This window comes from Mirounga leonina, unplaced genomic scaffold, assembly GCF_011800145.1.
Source record: "Mirounga leonina isolate KUSES-001 unplaced genomic scaffold, KU_Mleo_1.0 Mir_543, whole genome shotgun sequence".
In the NCBI taxonomy this organism is placed as follows: Eukaryota; Metazoa; Chordata; class Mammalia; order Carnivora; family Phocidae; genus Mirounga; species Mirounga leonina.
The window spans coordinates 4203-23554 of NW_023270813.1; the positions used below are offsets into that span (position 1 = coordinate 4203).

Sequence of the window (19352 nt, forward strand, 5' to 3'; positions counted from 1 at the left end):
CACACGCCCAGCGTGGTGGCACTGGCCTCGTGGGAGGTTACTTGGGCACCAGAAAGAAGATGGAGCATGCAGCTGCCCGTGGGCTCCCTCACTGTGCTGTGCTGTGTGCATGTTGCCATAACCCTGTTTGCTCATACAACCCGGAGGACACTGATGCATGTGTGCGTGCTTTGCAGGAATTTCCTGAAGCCAGAGGACTGTGGTGGCTTCTGCTTCTTTGGCATCCAGTAAAAACTTGAAAATTAAGTGTCCGGCCTCCAAGAGAGATGACTGAGCCCTCCTTGTTGATACACGCGCTTAGCAACTACTCGGGCCACTGTGTGTGAGACCCAGGCAGGCCCCACATATGGCCCAAGAGCCCCTCAGCTGTCGACCAGAACCACGTACCTTTTTTCTTTGTAAGAACACCCCTTCCCAGCACTTCTGTTTCTTCAGGCTTCCTTTAAGTCCTGTGCCACTTGGGTCCCGCAGCGGTAGAATGAGCCCTGCGTAAGATGGTCCCTCTCTACGCACACTTCTCCCAGAGCAGAAGCAGGAGAAACACCTGCTGCATCTTTAAGTTTTTATCACAAGTGAATCTTCGAAGGAACTTCAGGAAATCCACTCTGTTCCGTCATCTGGATGTTGGCGTTCAGACTGCCATGAGGCCTCACTGCTTCTCCTTCAGGTGGTGGCCTCCCACCACCCTGGCTTTGGCTCAGGCAACAGCAGGATCTGTAATCCCAGTGAGAAGAGTGGAAATAAGCTGAATTTAAGGGTCATGTTTCCATTTTCAGTTTTATTTCTGAGGAATATGCAGAAGTAGTTAAATTTTTTCATAGAGGGCAAAAAGTAGAACTCTCGTAACTATCTCAAGTGACTATACTTCAGATTTATTAAATTATTAAAGTACAGATAAGAAGCTTTCCATTTCAAAAAGGAAATTATTTTTTCATTTCTTGGTGGAAGAAAATGCTAAGAATTACTCATCCCTACCCCACCCACAGCACATAACTTCTACACACTGATGTGGACAACTCATCCTAAGGTACAAACTGTGTTCTCACTCGTCTGAAAATTAACATCCATCTTCTTAGCAATAGCAACAAATCCTAATAGTAAAAAAACCACTCAAGTAGGAATATATGAGAAATATAAAACATTGCAAAACTGTGTAGTTTTAATTCGTGATAACTGAAAATTTTACCTAAACTGGGTGAGAGAAATAGAAAATGACTCAAATAAAAAAGCAAGAATGTTTTTTCTATGTGTTTTTCTATGGCTTATTCATGAAATGAATATTTATGGAAGGTCATCCACAAGAAGCCACATAACAAAAATGTAAATATATACAATTAATACAAATAAAGTACCAGTTATTTCTGAGGCCTATCCAGTCAAAATAGGGGATCAACATTGGGGATTACAAAAAGCCTAAAATCTGGTTATCACTAGAAGAAACTTAAAAAGTAAAGCTTTAGAAAATATGAGTGAAGAAGCAAGCACTAGGTAAATAAAATAATTTCATTGCTGAATGATCTGGCCTCAATGTACTCTAGCAAACAGAAATCAAGGAGGCTTGTTTAAAGCCATAAAACATGTCAAAAAAAACCCCAAAACCAACAGGGTTGGAACCCCAACAGGGCACACATACCTCATACTATATACAAAAATTACAAGTGGGTCCCAGACCTACATGCACAAACTAAGACTGCAAAACCACCAGAAGGAAACAGGAGAAAATCTTCATGACCTTGGTCAGACAAAGATTCCTTAACTATGACACCAACACCATGATCTATAAAAGAAAACCATGACAAGGTGGACTTCATCAAAATTGAAAACTTTCCCTCAAAAGTCACTGTCACTAAAATGAAAAAACAAGCCAGGAGTTGCGAGAAAATGTGGTGCAAAACACAGATCTGACAAAGGACCTGTATCTGGAATATACAAAATCCCAAAACTCAGCAATAAGACAAACAACCCAATGAAACACCAGCAAAGATGTGAACACACTTGACCAAAAAAAGATCTATGAATGGCAGAGAAGCACATAAACACAGGTTCAACATCAGTAGTCATTGGAGAAATACAACTTGTAACCAAAATGAGATAACACAACAAAACTTGACGATAGCAAGGACTTGGTATTGCTCATGGAAATGCAAAATGGCACAACCACTCCAGTTTCTTCAGACGTTAGAATGCACTTACCATGTAACCCAGCAATCCTACTGCTAGATATTTACCCAAGAGAAATGAAAACTTACGTCTGCATAGAGTTTATAGTGGCTTTGTTGATGGTTGCCACAAACTGGAAACAACCCAGATGTCCTCTAGCTGGTGAGTGGGTGAATGAGTTGCAGTGCCTGCATGCTTCTCCTCAGCAATAGAAAGGGATGATCTAGGAACCCCCCCAGCATGGGTAAATCATGAATGCACTGTGCTCAGTGAAAGAAGCCGATACTGGGTAAGTCCATGTGTATGATATCCGAAAAAGGCAAATTTATGGACAGAGAAAACAGATCAGTAGTTGCCAGAGGCTGGTGGGCTTGACAAAGGAGCATGAGGAAATTGGGGGATGCTGAACTGTTGTATATATCTTGACTGTGATGGTGGTTCCATGACTATAAGTTCTGTCAAAATTTAGAGAATTCCATATTTTAAAGGATGAATTTTAATATATGTAAATTATAACCAATAAACTTGATTACATTAAAATTTATAAGGTGAAATAATGTCCATTTAGAGCAAAGACCGTTACATTTTATGCATTCTAGGTGCTTGGGAACAATATCAAAGCAGAAGTAGCACCCCTCAAAGTTAGACAATTCTATTGAGTCAGTGAAGTTAAAAATTACAAAGCTAATTGGTATTTCTTTCTTATTTCAGAACACATCTCCTCCCATAATTCATAGTATTGTGTTGTTGGTGAATAAAGAATCTGGATTTAGGCCTGACAAGGATAGAACAATTCAGGTAATGGTTGTAGACCCTCAGGGTTAGATATGACTCTGGGTGATGCATAAAATTAAATGTTAGGACACGTACATGAGATAAAACATAGCGAAAACTTTATGTGAATTCTGGCTGCATCCATATAAGAGCCTGAAAACCCATCACCAATCCCTTAAGTTTTTGCAGGACCCTAAAGAGGGTAGTATCAGAAAACTTTTAAAAATCTAATTTTTCTTCTCCACCTCATTTGCTTTCTCAAATCCTCTTCTTGCTTCTTTCTCTTTTATCTAAAAATTCTTTATTTTGCCTTCATTCTTGAAGGATTTTTTGCTAGATATAGAATTCTGGCTTACAGTAGGTTTTTGTTTGTTTCTCCAGCACTTTAAAGGTGTCATTCTGTTGTCTTCTGGCCTCCATAATTTCTTCCCCCCCCTTTTTTTTAACTGCAAAATGGTGGTTCTACCTCCATAGTTTCTGATGAAAAGTTTGTTGTAATTCAAATAATTGTTCACCTATAGAAAATGTGTCATTTTCCTTTGGTTACTTCCAAAATTTTCTCTTTCTTTTCAGCAAATTGACTATAACGTGACTAGGCATGGTTCTCTTCATCTTTATCCTTTTAGGTTGGGCTGAACTTGAATTTTTAAAATTATGTCTATCACTAAATTCAGGAAATTTTCATCCATTATTTCTTGAAGTGTTTTTTTCTGTCTCATTCTCGTCCTTCGTTCTAGGATTTCAGTTACACACACTGATATTGCCCCATAGGTCTTTTTTTGTTTTTCACTCTTTATTGCACTTTTACTTTTTGGAATTTCAGGAAGTGATAGTCTAGAAGTTTTCTTTCTCTTTCTTTCTTTTCAAAAACAACTTTACTGAGATATAATTGATGTCCCATACAAATCATTTATCAAACCGCATCAATGACTTTTAGTATATGCATGGAATTGTGCAACTGTTCCCACAATCTAATTTTATTTTTTCCAAATTTTTATTTAAATTCTAGTTAGTTAACATACAGTGCAATATTGGTTTTAGGAGTAGAATTCGGTGATTCATCACTTATATACAACACCCAGTGCTCATCATAACAAGTGTCATTCTTAATACCCATCCCCCATCTGGCCCATCCACCACCCACTTCCCTCCATCAACCCTCCATGTGTTCTCTGTTGTTAAGAGTCTCTTATGGTTTGGCTCCCTCTCTCTGTTTTTCCCACTTCCCCTATGTTCATCTGTTTTGTTTCTTAAATTCCACATGTGAGTGAAATCATGTGATATTTGTCTTTCTCTGATTTATTTTGCTTAGCATAAACTCTCTAGCTCTATTCACATCATTGCAAATGGCAGGATTTCGTATTTTTTGATGGCTGAGTAATATTCCATTGTATATATGTACCACATCTTCTTTATCCATTCATCAGTTGGTGGACGTTTGGCCTCTTTCCATAGTTTGGCTGTTACTGATAATGCTGCTATAAACATCAGGTTGCATATATCCCTTTGAATTAGTACTTTTGTATCCTTTGGGTAAATACCCAGTAGTGCAATTGCTGGGTGGTAGGGTAGTTGTATTTTTAACCATTTGAAGAACCTCCATACTGTTCTCCAGAGTGGCTCCTCTCCCACCAACAGTGCACGAGGGTTCCCCTTTCTCCACATCCTTGCCAACACCTGTTGTTTCTTGTGCTGTTGATTTTAGCCGTTCTGACAGGTGTGAGGTGATACCTCACTGTGGTTTTCATTTGTATTTCCCTGATGATAGGTAATGTTGAGCATCTTTTCCTATGTCTGTTAGCCATCTGGATATCTTCTTTGAAAAAATGTCTGTTTGTAACTTCTGCCCGTTTTTCAACTGGATTATTTGTTTTTTGGGGTGTTGAGTTTTTTAAGTTATTTATTTATTTTGGATACTAACCCTTTAATCAGAGATGTCATTTGCAAATATATTTTCCTACTCCGTGAGTTGCCTTTTAGTTTTGTTGGTTGTTTCCTTTACTGTGTAGAAGCTTTTTATTTTTATAAAGTCCCAAAAATTTATTTTTGGTTTTATTTCCCTTATTTCAGGAGACATATCTAGAAACAGGTTGTTACGGCAGATGTCAGAGAGGTTACTGCCTGTGCTCTCGTCTAGGATTTTTATGGTTTCAGGTCTCACATTTAGGTTTTTTATCCATTTTGAGTTTACTTTTGTGTATGGTGTAAGAAGTGGTCTAGTTTCATTCTTTTGCATGTTGTTGTCCAATTTTCCCAACACCATTCGTTGAAGAGACTTTTATCCAATAGATATTCTTTCCTGCTTTCTGGAGGATTAGTTGACCTTATAGTTGTGGGTCCATTTCTGGGTTTTCTGTTCTGTTCCATTGATCCCATGTGTCCATTTTTGTGCCAGTACCATACTGTTTTGATTACTACGGCTTTGTAATATAACTTGAAGTTCAGAATTATGATGCCTCTAGCTTTGCTTCTCTTTTTCAAGGTTGCTTTGGCTATTCGGGGTCTTTTGTGGTTCCATACAAATTTTACGGTTGTTCCACTTCTATGAAGAATGCTGGTGGTATTTTTATAGGGATTGCATTAAATGTGTAGATTGCTTTGGGTAGTATGGACATTTTAAATTCTGGTTCAGGCGTAGTACTTGTATCTATTTTGATTAGTTCCCTAGCGGTGACCTCTTCTCATTCTTCCTTTTGGGATGAATTCCTCCATCTCGCATTTTGTCTAGGCCTCTGTCCTTTGTGAATTAGGAAAGCCTGTGCCTAGTCCTGTTTCCGTTAGAGCTGAAGCTTTGCAGCACTTTGATCAGAAGACCTGGTGCATGCAAGGGATCTGTACTAGTCTTCTAGGGGAGAGGCCCGCTGCTACTCTGGCTCTCAATTATACTTGCTGTAGTTAAAAAGGCACCTGGACAGGGTTAAAAAGGCAGAGCACCAAGGAGCAGAGCTTGGTGTAAGCGGCTCAAGCCTCCACCGTGTGCACTGTGCCGCTTGCTGAGTCTGTCCATGCTGATGGGAGGGGTGAAAAATAGTGTCAGCCCTCTCTCTTCTCCAGAGAGCGGAGTTTCTACCGCCTGCTGTTCAGGACACCCTCACGGAAGAGCAAGCAATCTCCCATCTTGTGTCCCACGCTCCCACCAGATTCCAGCCTTCACCCTGTCTGTGTCAGAGCTGTGTGCCCACTCAGCAGCGCAGTGCTCCCGTGTTTTATCTCAGGCTTGCGGCTGGGTTTCAAAATCCCAAATTTTAGGCACCTGGCCCGGTGCAGAACCAAGTGGGTACTCTGGGGGAGGGTCACGCCCCACCGTGGCTGGTGCCTTTTGTCCCAGAAAAGCAGCTGCACAACTGCACAGGAACTTGGATTTTGTGGTCAAGTGTAGCAAAGAGCTGGCATCCGGGTTAGCTGCCCTCAGCAGACATTTCTGCCCTACGCTAATGAATAGGGCAGCTCCATGGCGCCCAGGCTCTTTTGTCCCTAGAGAGGCAGTGCTGCCTCTCCCAAATGCACTCCAAGAAGGGGGACTGTCTCTCCCAGTGCGACCCAGGGCATCGTGCTCTGTGGTCCTGGGCCTCTGCCCCCCTTCTCCACAGGAGCACTCCTATGTCCACCAGGCCCGACCCTGGCAATGGTGCAGACTTCTAAAGTTTCAGACTTTCAGTTCCACTGCGTATAAAAACTTACAATAATCAGCCCCTCTCATTTTCTCAGTCAGTGGTTTTGGGGAAGTGTTTTTCTTGTGCAGTTCCCTGTGTGCTGCTTTATCTCTTTCTTTCTCTCCTCTCTCCATGATCAGAGTTCTGTCTCCTCTGCAGTGCTCACATTTCTTTTCTCCCCCAAATCACGTGTCTCTGCACCTCCTACCTTTCACAATGTGGCCTCCAGCTAGTTGTGCAGTTTGTTCTCTCAGTCCTCAGATTCATATCCTGGGTATTCAAAATTATTTGATAATTACCTAGCTGTGTTCGAGGGATGAGGCAAGCATAAGGTCGTCCCACTACTTCGTCATCTTAACTCCTCCCCAACTGATCTTGCCCCATTGGTCTTGGAGAATCATTTTTCTCCCACTTATTTTCTCTCTCTTCTTCAGATCAGATTGTTTCTATTGCTCTATCTTCAAAGTTACCAACTCCATACTCTATTCATCTCCATTCAGCTATTAAGCCTATCTAGTGATATTTTTTTACTTCAGATGTTATATTTTTCAACTATAAAACACCCAGTGGTTTTAAACATATATTTTCTCTGACTCTGTTAAGATCTCCTATTCTCTCAGTAATTGCAAGCATTTTTCCTTTACATCATTGAACATAGTTATGACCACCGCTTTAAAGTCCTTGTCTAATAATTACAACATCCAGGTATTTTCTGGGTTGACCTCTGTAGACTGTCATTTCCCTTGAGAATGAGTCACATTTTCCTGATTCTTCATGTGTCAAGTAATTTGGGATTGTATTCTGGACATGTGAATATTCTGTTGAATAACGCTGACCGTGCTGACTCTGGATTCTATTATAAACCTCCACAGTGGACTGTTTTGAAATGCATTTAACTTGGTTGGACTCAAACTGAAAACTCTCCCCTATGTGCATCCAGTTCAGTTATTTTTGCCTTTAGCTATCCAGAGTCTTCCCCATGCATACATGGTTCAGGGTCAGCCAGAGTCCCGGGCACAGTTTACACACCACTGAAGCTCCTTTCCCCTGGCTTTCTCCCTTGTGGGACTCGATGTCTACATTCCAACCCAGCTCTATTTTCTGGTTCTTCAGGCCAGAAAGACGCCTGTTTTCTACCAGAGCCTCAGTCAATCCAGTCTCCCGTGTTGGCATCCTGCCTTCAGGCCAGAGCCAAGCAGAGGGGGGAGTTCACCCCATGCTGCTCCCCTCATCCATGTTCCAGTGGCCCTCCTCAGTGAGCCTGACCTTGTTTGCCCTCTGGAGCTTTCAGGTGCCTGTTGTTCTACCTCGTCCCAAATTGTCTGGGCAGGGCCAACTCTGCCATCTCAGAGTAGCACATCCTTGATTTATTCTTCTTCCCTTCCTCCCCTATCTTCTTGCCTTCTCTCCCTTTTCAGTTTTTCCATTTTTTGGTCTTATTTGGAACCTTTCTGTAATTTCTCTTTGCTACCTTTTCCTTTCACTTCTCCCCAACTTCATTTCTGTACCCAACCACATTCAGCCCACTAATGCCACCAGCAAGGCAGGGTCACTGGATTAAACCTCTCTCTCCACCTTCTCGGTGGTGGTTCTCCCTGGAGTGAGCCATCACAGTGGTCTTCCTGATGGATGCATCTGTGGCCGTAACCAGTGAATGCTTCTCCTTGGCAGTGTGAGGTGGTCGGCTCCCTGAAGGCCTTGCACAAGCTTGTTGACAGCTCGCAGCTGACCACAGACCTCGATGGCTCCTTTCCTTACAGCCACAGTGACTGGATCTGCTTCCGTAGGGTAAGGTAAAGCCACTGCACCTGCCAGTCTCCTGGGACTTCTCCTCATGCAGATGGTTTTACTCACACCTGAAACAGGCGTCCCTGCCCCGAATGCCGTGCCCATCACAGCTGCCATTCCCAGGCTGTTGGAGAGCCACACTGTGGCGGGCTTGGGAGTGCTGCTGAAGTCCAGCTCTGGGCAGGGAGGGTGCTGCTCCCCAGCGCTTCTGTGGATACTAACAGTGCATCTGTCATCTCCTACCTTTCCCACCGTGATAGAAGCTGGAGCCCTTCACCACAAATTGCGAGAATGCCATTGTTTTCCTACAAAATTCACTCCACTCCCTGAATACCCACAGGACTCTAAGCACGGTACAGGTAGGTTCTCTTGTATTTTATTTTGTTTCACAGGTAGGTAGGTGGGAACATAGAGGTTTAGCCAAATCTATCATCCATAGCAGAAATTTCCAAACCCTTTTTGACTTGTAAATTCCTTTCATTTAGCAAAGGACTTCCAAAAGACCACTTCTTCCCCATGACCAAAAAAAAAAAAAAAAAAAAAAAAATCCCACCATGCCCAGAAGAGAAATACCACCACAATCACTACATTTGCTGGTGTGCCACTGAGGCCTGAGTAATTACTGCTGGGACACAGAGGTGGACTGGCTGGAGGAAAATCAGCAGCCTAGAGACCTGGGGCTGGAGACACCTCAGGGTTTATGGGGTATGCGGGCAAGGTCCACACATCCCTGTCCAAATGCCAGGCTTTCCTCCTGCTGCCAGCTTTCAAACTTCCCTCCTTTCTCCTCTCCTTAATCTCGCCCATCTCTTGGGTGAGAGCATCTAGGACCCCACTACCTCCCTGCGGCATCAAGTGTCAAGTGTGGGTTCGGCCATGGCGCCCTTCTCTCAGCTTGACTGATAAGCACAGGAATGTAGGTCACACCTAACACTCCCCATGGAGGGGAGGGTTCTATGCATGCCTCTCCCACTCCACGCAGGAGGTCACAGACTTAATCAGCAAGCATAAAGCAACGATGAACTGTGTGCTGGAAGACGCACTGCTGGTCGCCCTCCGGCTAGAGGGTGGCGCCGTGCTGGCGCAGCTGAGGAGGGAGCAGCTTGGCACCAGCCAAGACTGCCGGTGAGTGTCATGCTGGGACTGCCCATCCCAGGGGTGATGTCCATTTCGGTCACATGCAGCATCTCCCAGGGGTCCAAACCTCTGTTCTTTCTGATGGGCACACTTTGGACTGGAGCCTATCTACATCTGTATCTTCCAAAAAAAAAGTAGCAGATTCCTTGGAACGCTCAAGTGGAAGGCAAAACTCATCATAGTGGGATTCAGCAGAGGTCCCGACCGAATGCGTCTCTGTCTAATTCTGTCCTGGGCCGCCATGCCCACACGCTCACTTCTCCTACCACCTCTGGGGTGCCTGCACCTCCAGGCTTGTCCTCCTCGGAGCCTTCCGTTCGTGTCAGATGGAAGGGAGGCAAAGAGTGTAGTTGTGCTTTTTTCACGAGGTTGTCACTGACAGCATATTCCTCGGGTGATTGCCCCTAAGCAACTAGAGGTCCGGATTGGGCTTTCTGACACTTTCTCTTCCAGGGATGCCATTGAGGTCGCCTCCAGGCTGTACAACCAAGTGGACGAAGAGGTCCATCGGCTTGTCCTCGCCTCCAACAGGTGTCTGCAGGAGCTGGAGAGGCTACGGGAAGGGAGGACGCTCCAGGAGGGACAAGGCCAGGTAAGTATTCCAGAGAAGCCAAAGGAGAAAGACATTTTGAAACTCTGCTCCTGAAGTACCTACTATTATTGCAGGATATTATAATCCAGACTTTTTTCCATATACATATGCATATAAAAGCTTTTCAAAAGCTTGCACATATTTCTAGTTAAATCATTATGCTTTTATCAACCGCTATTCCCATGTAAGTGACTGGGAAGCAGGAGCCCAGGCACAGGCCGTGGTCAGTGTAGGGCAAGGTCGGAAGTGTGTGGAGGCCTTCTCTGCAGGACTGTGTGTCCCTTGGGGCAGGCAGGGTGGGGGGATGGCCACTGCAGGGCACCCGAGGCTGGGTCCCCAGGATGGCCAGCAAGCACGGTGGTGTGTGGAGGCCTGCACCTCCCTGTGTTCCTCCGGTTCTGGCTCAAGTCCCCGGCTCTCCTGTTTCTCACCCTCGTACACATCACTGCGCCTGCATCTTTCACACTTTGTGATTGTTTGCTTTGGACAGGTTCCTAGGCTTGGGATGGCTGGGTTAGGGCTCGCCGTTTCTGAGGTTTTTACACATTTGCCGAATGGGCCTGCAAGCAGCCTGCCCAGTTGAGATTCTCAGCAGCAGCCTTGAGAGCGTCCCTTCCTCACTGACATGAAAATCACTGCATTTGGAGTTTTATGCTACAGTTGAACTTTTTCTTCATTTGTCTGTGGGTTTTTTTGTATTTATTCTCTAACAAATGGCTTTTCCACACACTGACCAACTTCCACAGCTCAGAAGTTTCACTATTATGCATGTTGCTCACACTGACTGTCTGGTTTGTCATTGTCCTTCAACTTTGCTTATGATTGAAATGACCTTTCCTATCTTAAGGTCACAGAATGACTACTGTATTCTGTCCTAAGACCTTTATGGTTTGATTTTCCATTTACATCTTGAAACCAACTGGAGCTTTTTTCATGAGGTTAGAGGTGGGACTCCACCCCTGAGAGGTCCCCACTCTGTTGACTGTTTCCTACTCTTCTACCCAGAGGCTCTCAGGCTGCTGGTGTTTGTAAAAACCCAGATTTGACATTTTTCTCTATGACTCTGTCCACAGAGTGTGTGCGCTGCTCTCTGTCTTCTGCCTGTGTGTGGGGGTCACTAAGTACGGTTCTGTGGCTGTAGATCCAGCGCTGATATCACTGCATTGTTAAAAACCTCTTCTTGGGCCCCTCACAACCAGGCCTCCCTGGCATTGCTATCCAACGAGAACTTGCATGAAAATGAAGTCTTAACCCCTGACGTGTTCACTGTGAATGAGTGATGTCCCCACGGGAAGCCGTGTGGGGCAGGCGGGGCCGCCATCAGCCCCTCCAGCTCTTCCAGACTGCCCCCAAGTACCCTAGTGCCACCACCCGAAGAATATTTCTGGGGTCTATTTAGCATAGTAACAAGTTTCAAAACAGAAAGTTCTTAATTTCCATTTCCTGCGAACAGCCTGCCCAGTTGCACACTTGGGCCGTGGAGACTTGTGGTCATCCCTCTTCAACCATCCACAGACTGAGAGGGGCACGTAGGTAAAAACAGCCTGTGGGGCTTTCATTGCTGTGTAGCCACTTACAGTGCATCTGAGCAGTTTGTTTGCATCAGCACAGCTGTGCAGGCTGTGGGAACCAGCTGAGCCAGCCCCTAAGTGGTGTCTGATGCTTCCTTTGTCCCCCACGATCATAGCACCGGACTCCTTCACACATTTAAAAATAAAGCCTTCCTTTCCTACATAGATCAATTTGTGGTTTGAAAGAGGAGAGAAATCCCTGGCCTCTGGGAGCTGCTCTGTCTTGAGAACATGTCGCAGCAGTGGGGGCTCTAGACCTTCCACGACAGGCTGACGGTGTGTCCACACCAGAAGAAACACACAGAAAAGGAGAGTGAGCGCCGGGCTTGTGCTGGTGCTTTGTTCCTTAGGCTACAGCAGTCTTGTTAGAAAAGGCTGCAGCTGGTGGAGAACAGCTCCCAGGGCACAGAGGAAGCGATCTGGGCCTTCAAAAGGTGTCTAAGCACCATGGCCAGCCAGGCTGAGTGCAGGGAGGGAGCGCTGGCCTGATGGGCCCACCTGTCTGACTCCTACGAGGCGCTAAGAGACCCAGTGGAATCGCCTCCAGGGGATCTGCATGTGCTATGGACATTCAGTGAGCGCTGTCCCTGCAGGCCTGAGTGAGCCCAGCCTCCCTGGCCAGCACACCCCGGCACCGCGCCCCAGGCTCTCAGCCACCGTATGAGGAATTTATACGTGAACTTTTCTGTGTTTACCAGCTCTGCTGTTAAAGTCCACTTGTTGCCAGAGACCCCAGGACAGTCGCTGCAGCCCAGCCCAGGCCTGCAAACGCACCAGCACCCCAGAGCCCCCAGCAGCACAGCTCCTCTTGACGGGATCCAGGGGTTCAGGGAAGGCCAGCATAGGGGTATGAACTTTCTGCCCCACTGTCATGGCCTCCCACCCGAGGCCAAAGTGTGGACTAACTGATTTCATGGTCTGTCCAGCCTGGCATCCCATGGCCCTGGGACAACCCCACCTGCTGTTCTTGGGGGCCGTGGAGGATTCAGACCTCATCGGGCTCAGGTGCAAACTCATCTTGCCTGCCCTTGGGGCGAGTCTGGCTGGTAGCTGCCTCTGTGGGTGGAGGGGTCTTCCTCTTGCTCTGGCCACCTGGCTCACCCTGGTCCTTGATCTGGGGTACCTGCAAAGCAGGTTTACTTGAGCTGCTCATCAAGTGCATGAGACTGGGTGGGGCTGCCAAGGCCATGGTGGCCGAGACAGTCCTCCACTGCCCTGACCAGTGCCCTCCTTTGCCACGCAGGTGGATGGATGGATGCGGCAGTGCGGTGAGTGCCTGGAGTACCTGGGCCCGGAGCCAGTCACTGAGTATCTGGAGACCTGTCACCGGAAGGCCACAGAGCTGACTGCGCAGGGCTTCCCGGGGGCCAGCGTGGTGGCGGCAGGCCTGGGCAGCCAGCGGCCACCGCATCAGAGGCACACCTTAGGGCTGCAGAGCCCGCAGACCCGCCTCTGCTTCCAAGAGGCCCTGTCTGGGGTTAGCCCAGACCCTGGCACCCCACCTCTGGACCAGAGAGCCCTGAAGCATGAGCTTGCCCAGTCGGCCAAGAGGAGGCACCATGAGCCATCCTGGACCCCCCCCACTGACCCAGAGGGCTGCACTGGGGAGCGGGCCCAACTGCTGCCTGGCCTCCCTGGACAAGCCTCTCTGAGCAGGCAGGAGGGTGAGCCCCTGGCCCCGGCTGTGCCTTCCCCACATGACAGCCCCACCTGCTCCTCCACGCCCATCCAGACACCCACCACCCACCCCAGGAAACATCCCCTGAAGAAAATTATGAGGAAAACACGAAGCTTTGAGATTTCATGGCTTGACAGTGGCCCCAGGGAGGCCCCCTGGCCAGGCCACACCGGGGTCTTCATCAGGGGCCTAGAGGTGACCAGCACCGTGGCCTCCGAGAAGCAGCCCCCACCACAGCCACATGCTGAGAGCGCCCTGGTCACTCGGAACCGGAGTCTGTCCTCTCCCTCCAGGACCCACCCCTCTGAGGAGGACAGGAGGAGGCAAGCGGAAGGTGAGGTGCACCCCCTCCAGCCTTTGGGCTTAGCAGTCGGTGTGGTGCCAGAGACCCAAAGCCTTTCACAGAGTGGGACATCCACAAACACCCCTCCAGGTCCACCATGTCCTGTCCAGGCAACACACTTGCATTTGATCTTAGACAAGATGTTCCTTTCCTCCCCGTGTTCGGCATGATCATTGAAAACTGCTTCCTTTCTCGTGGCTTGTGGGCACCTAGCTCACCCGCTCTGATGGTTGAACAACTAGCTCTCATCATTTGAGGCCCATTTATGGAAAATCACAATAAGCAAATCACACCTGGCATATGAAGAAGTTACTTAAAAATTACTTTTAAAAAAAGGCTCTCAGCACTGAGGTGAGAAGTATGTGTGTTTATCCATTGCCTGAATGGAGATGTCCCTATGAATTTGTTTAATCCTTAAGAAGATATGCGTAAAAAGATATATTTTATTAACCGTTAGGATTAAAAAGTGGGCAGGAACTGTGCCCAACCCTAATGACAGGTAGTCCACTCACCTGGTATCCCAGCCTGCCCCTTGGGCTGTTAGTCCATCTTTATAGTGACTGGGGTGGGCTGCAGGTGGGGCGCCATCCTCGTTTTCTTTGCTCATTTGGTTGGTGGACACATTTCCTCCTCATACAGAGACCATATCTGAACTGAGATGGTCACCAAATACTCTCCTGAAACATACCTTTATGTTTCAGGTTCTAGGCGGTTACGGTGTAGCTTGTTCAGGGCGAAACTTTAGGTGGAACAGTAAGGTTTCATTTGGGAGCACCTGTCTGGGTCTCCCCGGGAGCTGGAATCCCTGGGAAGGCTCCAGGAAGAACCACTCTCCCACTCCCCTGAGCTCATCTTGAAAGGTTCAGAGGCACAGACTGCAGGGATGGGGGCCCTCTGCTTGCCAGGAGCCCCCAGTCCTCCGCAGTGGGCATCCTCGGTCTGGAGGGAGAAGGTTCGGGAAGCCGTCCTGCCTTTGCCCCTGGAGACAAGTCCCCCCTTCCACCTTTCACAGGCCGTGGACCCACCAACCCAGGGTGTGGTAGCAGGACTCCACAGCACATCAGAGAGGGAGCACATCCTCCTCAGGCCAGGGCCCAGAGGAGAGAGCATCAGACTAACCCGGTCTTCCATGAAAACCCGGGCCTTCTGCCTGTTGTCCAGAGGGAGTCCCTGTCACGTGGCCAGCAGTCATTTCCCCAGACATTTCTAGCCATTATGTCCTCATGTGTCAATTTCCAAATCCCCAGACCACAGTAGTTTTGTTTTTGAATATTTAAGGATGCCTGTTTTCAGCAAATGTTGACAGGAGGGGTGCTGTGGGTCCTGGGGCCTCGGGTTTATTGGAGGGACCTCTAGGCCACCCGTACCAGCCACGAGGGCTGCAGGCTCCCGACTAGCCAGAAGGTGCTGCCTCCACAGAAACCATAGGTATTTGTAAAGTCCGTTACGTGAGTATAGAAAGGAACAAGGTCTCCAGCTGCAATTGGGATGCATTCAGCAGCCTTTCTGACCACAGGTGTATTTCCCACCATTGCTTGCTTTTAGTTGTGTTCCAGTTTTAAAAAACAAACAAACAAGTAAATACAAGTAATGGCAGAAAAAAGTCTACGAGCCCCCATTAGTATCCTCCGGATTGAGTAATTTAGGAACGTTGCTGGCAGAGTGGTGCAAACGGGAAGGGCGATGTGCCTCATTAGTAGCAGGTCAGGCTCTGCTTGGTGCCCCTGGGGGAGCCTTGTGCGGCAGAGACACGTCCCAGGCTTGGACGTCACACCAGCAGGAGCCCAGGGAGCCCTCTGCCTGGCAGGGAAGACGTGTCTGCCCCCCTGCTGCCCATCTCTGCTCTGTCCTAGGCCCTGCTCTGCCTCTTCAGCTCCAGCTGTTTCTCCTCTGGGTCAGACGTCTGGGCCACATAAAGCTAAGTTTTCAGAAGTACCTTCTATAGGTGAGCAGTCTGTGCTCATCAGAAACCACCTCTTTGTAAATCCCCAGCACAGCCTTCTTTGCAGTGTTGAAATCTTCCTACTGCCAGAGCCCTCCCTGCAGAGGGTGCCAGAATCAAGCCATCTGGTGATGAGAGACCTCAGGACTCCGGGTTGAAGTTAGGGGTCCTGGCAGTCTCTCTTTTTTACTTTCCGGAAGCATCTTTTATCCTAAAAGGCTGTGACCAATAGTATAGAGAAGTTTCATGCAACCGGTTTCTTTCTAATATGCATCCCTCCCCCGTATTTCTCATCTTACTCATTTACATCAAAGGAGCAACTTCAGGTAACAGAGCACACGTGACAGGATTCGTTGCTGAACAGAACACTTAATCAGAAAGTTCTTGTTTGGGCGCCTGGGTGGCTCAGTCGGTTAAGCGACTGCCTTCGGCTCAGGTCATGATCCTGGAGTCCCTGGATCGAGTCCCGCATCGGGCTCCCTGCTCGGCAGGGAGCCTGCTTCTCCCTCTGACCCTCCCCCTTCTCATGTGCTCTCTCTCTCTCATTCTCTCTCTGTCAAATAATAAATAAAAAATCTTTAAAAAAAAAAAAAAAAAGAAAAGAAAGAAAGTTCTTGTTTACTGTGCATCTCCTGCCCGCGTCTAATCGTGTGTATGCCTCTGGGCTTGCAGAGCATCTTGTCTCTGTGTGAAGCAGGAACAACGCTGACCGAGGGTCTCCTGAGGCCCCGAGTGAGGCCATGGGCTGCACCGGCCTGAGTGTCCACCCACCTATCTGTCTTCCAGCAGCCGACTGCAGCACATAATGGCCGAGATGGTTTCCACGGAGAGGGAGTATGTTAGGTCCTTAGGGTATGTCATCGACAACTACTTTCCAGAAATGGAAAGAGCGGACCTGCCCCAGGACCTTCGAGGGAAGCGCAGCATTGTTTTTGGGAACCTGGAGAAGCTCTACGACTTCCACCACCAGCATTTCCTTGTAGAGCTGGAGCACTGCCAGCACGGTCCCTTGGCGGCGGGCCGCGGGTTCCTGAGACACGTGAGTCCCTCCTTCCCAGGTGCTGGGTCCACATGGCAGAGCCCCGTGCGGTAGGCAGAGGTGACATCAGCCCAGGGTGCCCTGGGTCTGGCAGTGCCACGTGTCAGGTTATTTGGATCACCGCAGACCAGGCCTAGGAAACGTGTCCCTAACAGTACATAAGACCCGTCAACAAACAGACGCCAAAGTAGACAAGAAGCCTGTGGGTCTGATCACACTGGACGTTTGGCTCAGTGCCACCTCCCCAGAGCCACATGACACTGGGGGTTCACCTGCATGGTCACACACACATCCCTCTCCTTACCACTCGAGGTAATTGCCCAAAGCAACTCCCCAAGTCAGTTTGCTTCCTGCACCAGCCCGCCTAGTCCCCTTCACAGTCCCGCCTGCAGCCAGCCCCATCAGGGTCTCAACAGAGGCTCATGGAGTGTGCACATTGACTCAAGGAGGGCTGCTCTCTCCTTGATGAGTGTCTTCTCAGCTGTGAATATGAACATCTCCCTGTCTGGGTCTTAATAAAATTCTGATTTCAGTCTGAAAAGAAAATGCTTTCACCAAGTAGTTCCCAAGCAGTGTTCCAGGCAGTGGGGACGCATGGCATCTGGGCTGTGGGAAGATGAGACATTGGCCCCAGCATCATTAAATGTAGATTACCACAACAGAAATGCCCAAGGAGGAAAGAAATCCCATGTTGCATCTTTCCAGCTATTTCTAAGAAGGTGCTTTTAGCCATAGGGTGAACTCTGTGTTGCTTTATATTAACAACAATGGTGAGAATTTTAAACGTTGACACAACTTTGGTTCTTGACTGTTAGTGAGCAAACACTCCCCATGCCCCTTCCCAGACGGACCTCTTTCTCTTCCCCCAAACGTGTACTGTAAAGATCAATTCCAGAACTCTGGCATCGGCCCGAGTTGCCCCCACGTGCTGGGAAGCCCAGATGGTCTTAATGCAGCGTGGAGCCTCCTTGTCTCATGCCCGCAGGGGGACTGCACAGAGAGGGTGGGGGCAGAGGCAGAGACTCTGACCTGGGCCCCCAACTCAGGTGCACGGTGCCCTCCCCTTTTGCAGGAGGAACAGTTTGGCATGTATGCACTCTACAGCAAGAACAAGCCCCAGTCGGACGCCCTGCTCTGCAGCCACGGCAACGCCTTCTTCAAGGTCACCCCCCCACCCTGCGAGCCGCGCTGCCCCCCTCCTGGCCCGGGCTGACCCTCTCACCCCGGCCCTTGCAGGACAAGCAGCGGGAGCTGGGCGACAAGATGGACTTGGCCTCCTACTTGCTGAAGCCCGTACAGCGCATGGGCAAGTATGCGCTGCTGCTGCAGGACCTGGTCAGGGAGGCTAGCAGCTGCCCCGCCTGGGAGCAGGAGCTGGGTGAGCTTCGGGCTGCCCAAGACGTGGTCCGCTTCCAGCTGCGTCACGGCAATGACCTGCTGGCAATGGATGCCGTCCGAGGCTGTGACGTAAGTGCCCCGAGGCCCTGATGGGGTCTCCTGAGTTCGGGAAAGATGAGGCCTGGGGTCAGACTGCATGAGCTTTCCTTTGGGGAAGTCTCCTGAAGCTTGAGACCTCCCGAGGGGCCAGCAGGTGAAGGCAGCAGAGAGGGGCTTCATGTCCAGGCAACTGCGCCAGGCTCTGAGTGGCTAACCATCTGCTTATTGGGGCTACTTTAAAACAACTGGATGCATGAGAACTTGAGCGTGGCTGTCAGGCTTGGGGCAGACCACCGTTGGCTCTCTGCTGGGGTGCCGAGGCCTGGCGTGCATGCCCCCCACACGGTGGCATGACGGGACCAGCATAGACAGAAGAGGAGCCCTTTCTCCAGCAGAACCCCTTGTCTCTGACAGCTGGAGGGACAGCCACAGAATTCCCAGTACAAAATGGAAATGTGCATGCTCTGCTAAAATCAGCGTTAAGAGTTTCATGAGCAGCAATCTGAGCATGAGCCCTTCTGGCCGCCATGATGTGGCACGGCTCCCAGGCCACCACCCCACAGGGATTGTCCTCCCACGACCGACCCTGGGTGCCTTGCAAGGTGAACTGGCCTATGTGTGGGCACGGCTGGAGATGTGCTGACACCCTGTCCTTTGACCCCACCTGGGCTTGAAGGTGGGACCTTTGGCATCAGCTAGAAAAGGCAGACCCGTGGCTGTGGCCAGCACCAGAGATGGAGTCTGGCGTGGAGTATAGCTCTCCATGGACAGCCGTAGAGGACTCAGGGCACCCCAAGTGTGGTCACCCCCAGAAGCCCTCCATTCAGCAGGCCCAGCCAAGTCATTTGGGATTGAACCAGCCATTCTCAGGCAGCCCCCAGGACAGGGCTGTCCGTGGGCTGGAAGGTCATGAGAGAGACTTAGCAGTGGTGTCTGTGGTTTGGGGTACACGCCACAGTGGGAGCTGTAGCCTGGCCAGGACATGCAGGCCACATCCTCCCATGTAGACCTCAGCCCAGACTGCAGCTTGGAGGGATTTCTGGGGGTAAGGGAGCAGCTCAGCTGCAGAATTCATAACTTGACTCCCTGTTGGCCCCATTGGGTGTTTATATACAGTAATGAGTGAGACTAGCTCCACATTAACAAGGGGGCTTCCATTAAAATGAACACAAGGACTTTCAAGTGGAAAGTTAAATAAAATTGAAGAGCTGTAACCTCCATGCAGACGAGCAGGAGCC

The 19352-nt window shown here is 48.8% G+C and overlaps 1 protein-coding gene across 1 annotated transcript in view; it reads left to right on the forward strand.

Annotated features, from left to right (window-relative positions):
* The window catches only part of PLEKHG4B (pleckstrin homology and RhoGEF domain containing G4B), a gene marked incomplete at both ends in the record, with an annotated part of 23066 nt that overhangs the window by 2768 nt on the left and 946 nt on the right, over positions 1 to 19352 (forward strand). Inside the window, 11 exon segments of the mRNA XM_034992054.1 lie at positions 2872 to 2958; positions 8259 to 8375; positions 8636 to 8734; positions 9358 to 9500; positions 9966 to 10104; positions 12033 to 12158; positions 12895 to 13681; positions 16418 to 16677; positions 17750 to 17839; positions 17914 to 18144; positions 18243 to 18268. Of these exon segments, the coding sequence (XP_034847945.1) occupies positions 2872 to 2958; positions 8259 to 8375; positions 8636 to 8734; positions 9358 to 9500; positions 9966 to 10104; positions 12033 to 12158; positions 12895 to 13681; positions 16418 to 16677; positions 17750 to 17839; positions 17914 to 18144; positions 18243 to 18268 (2105 nt within the window).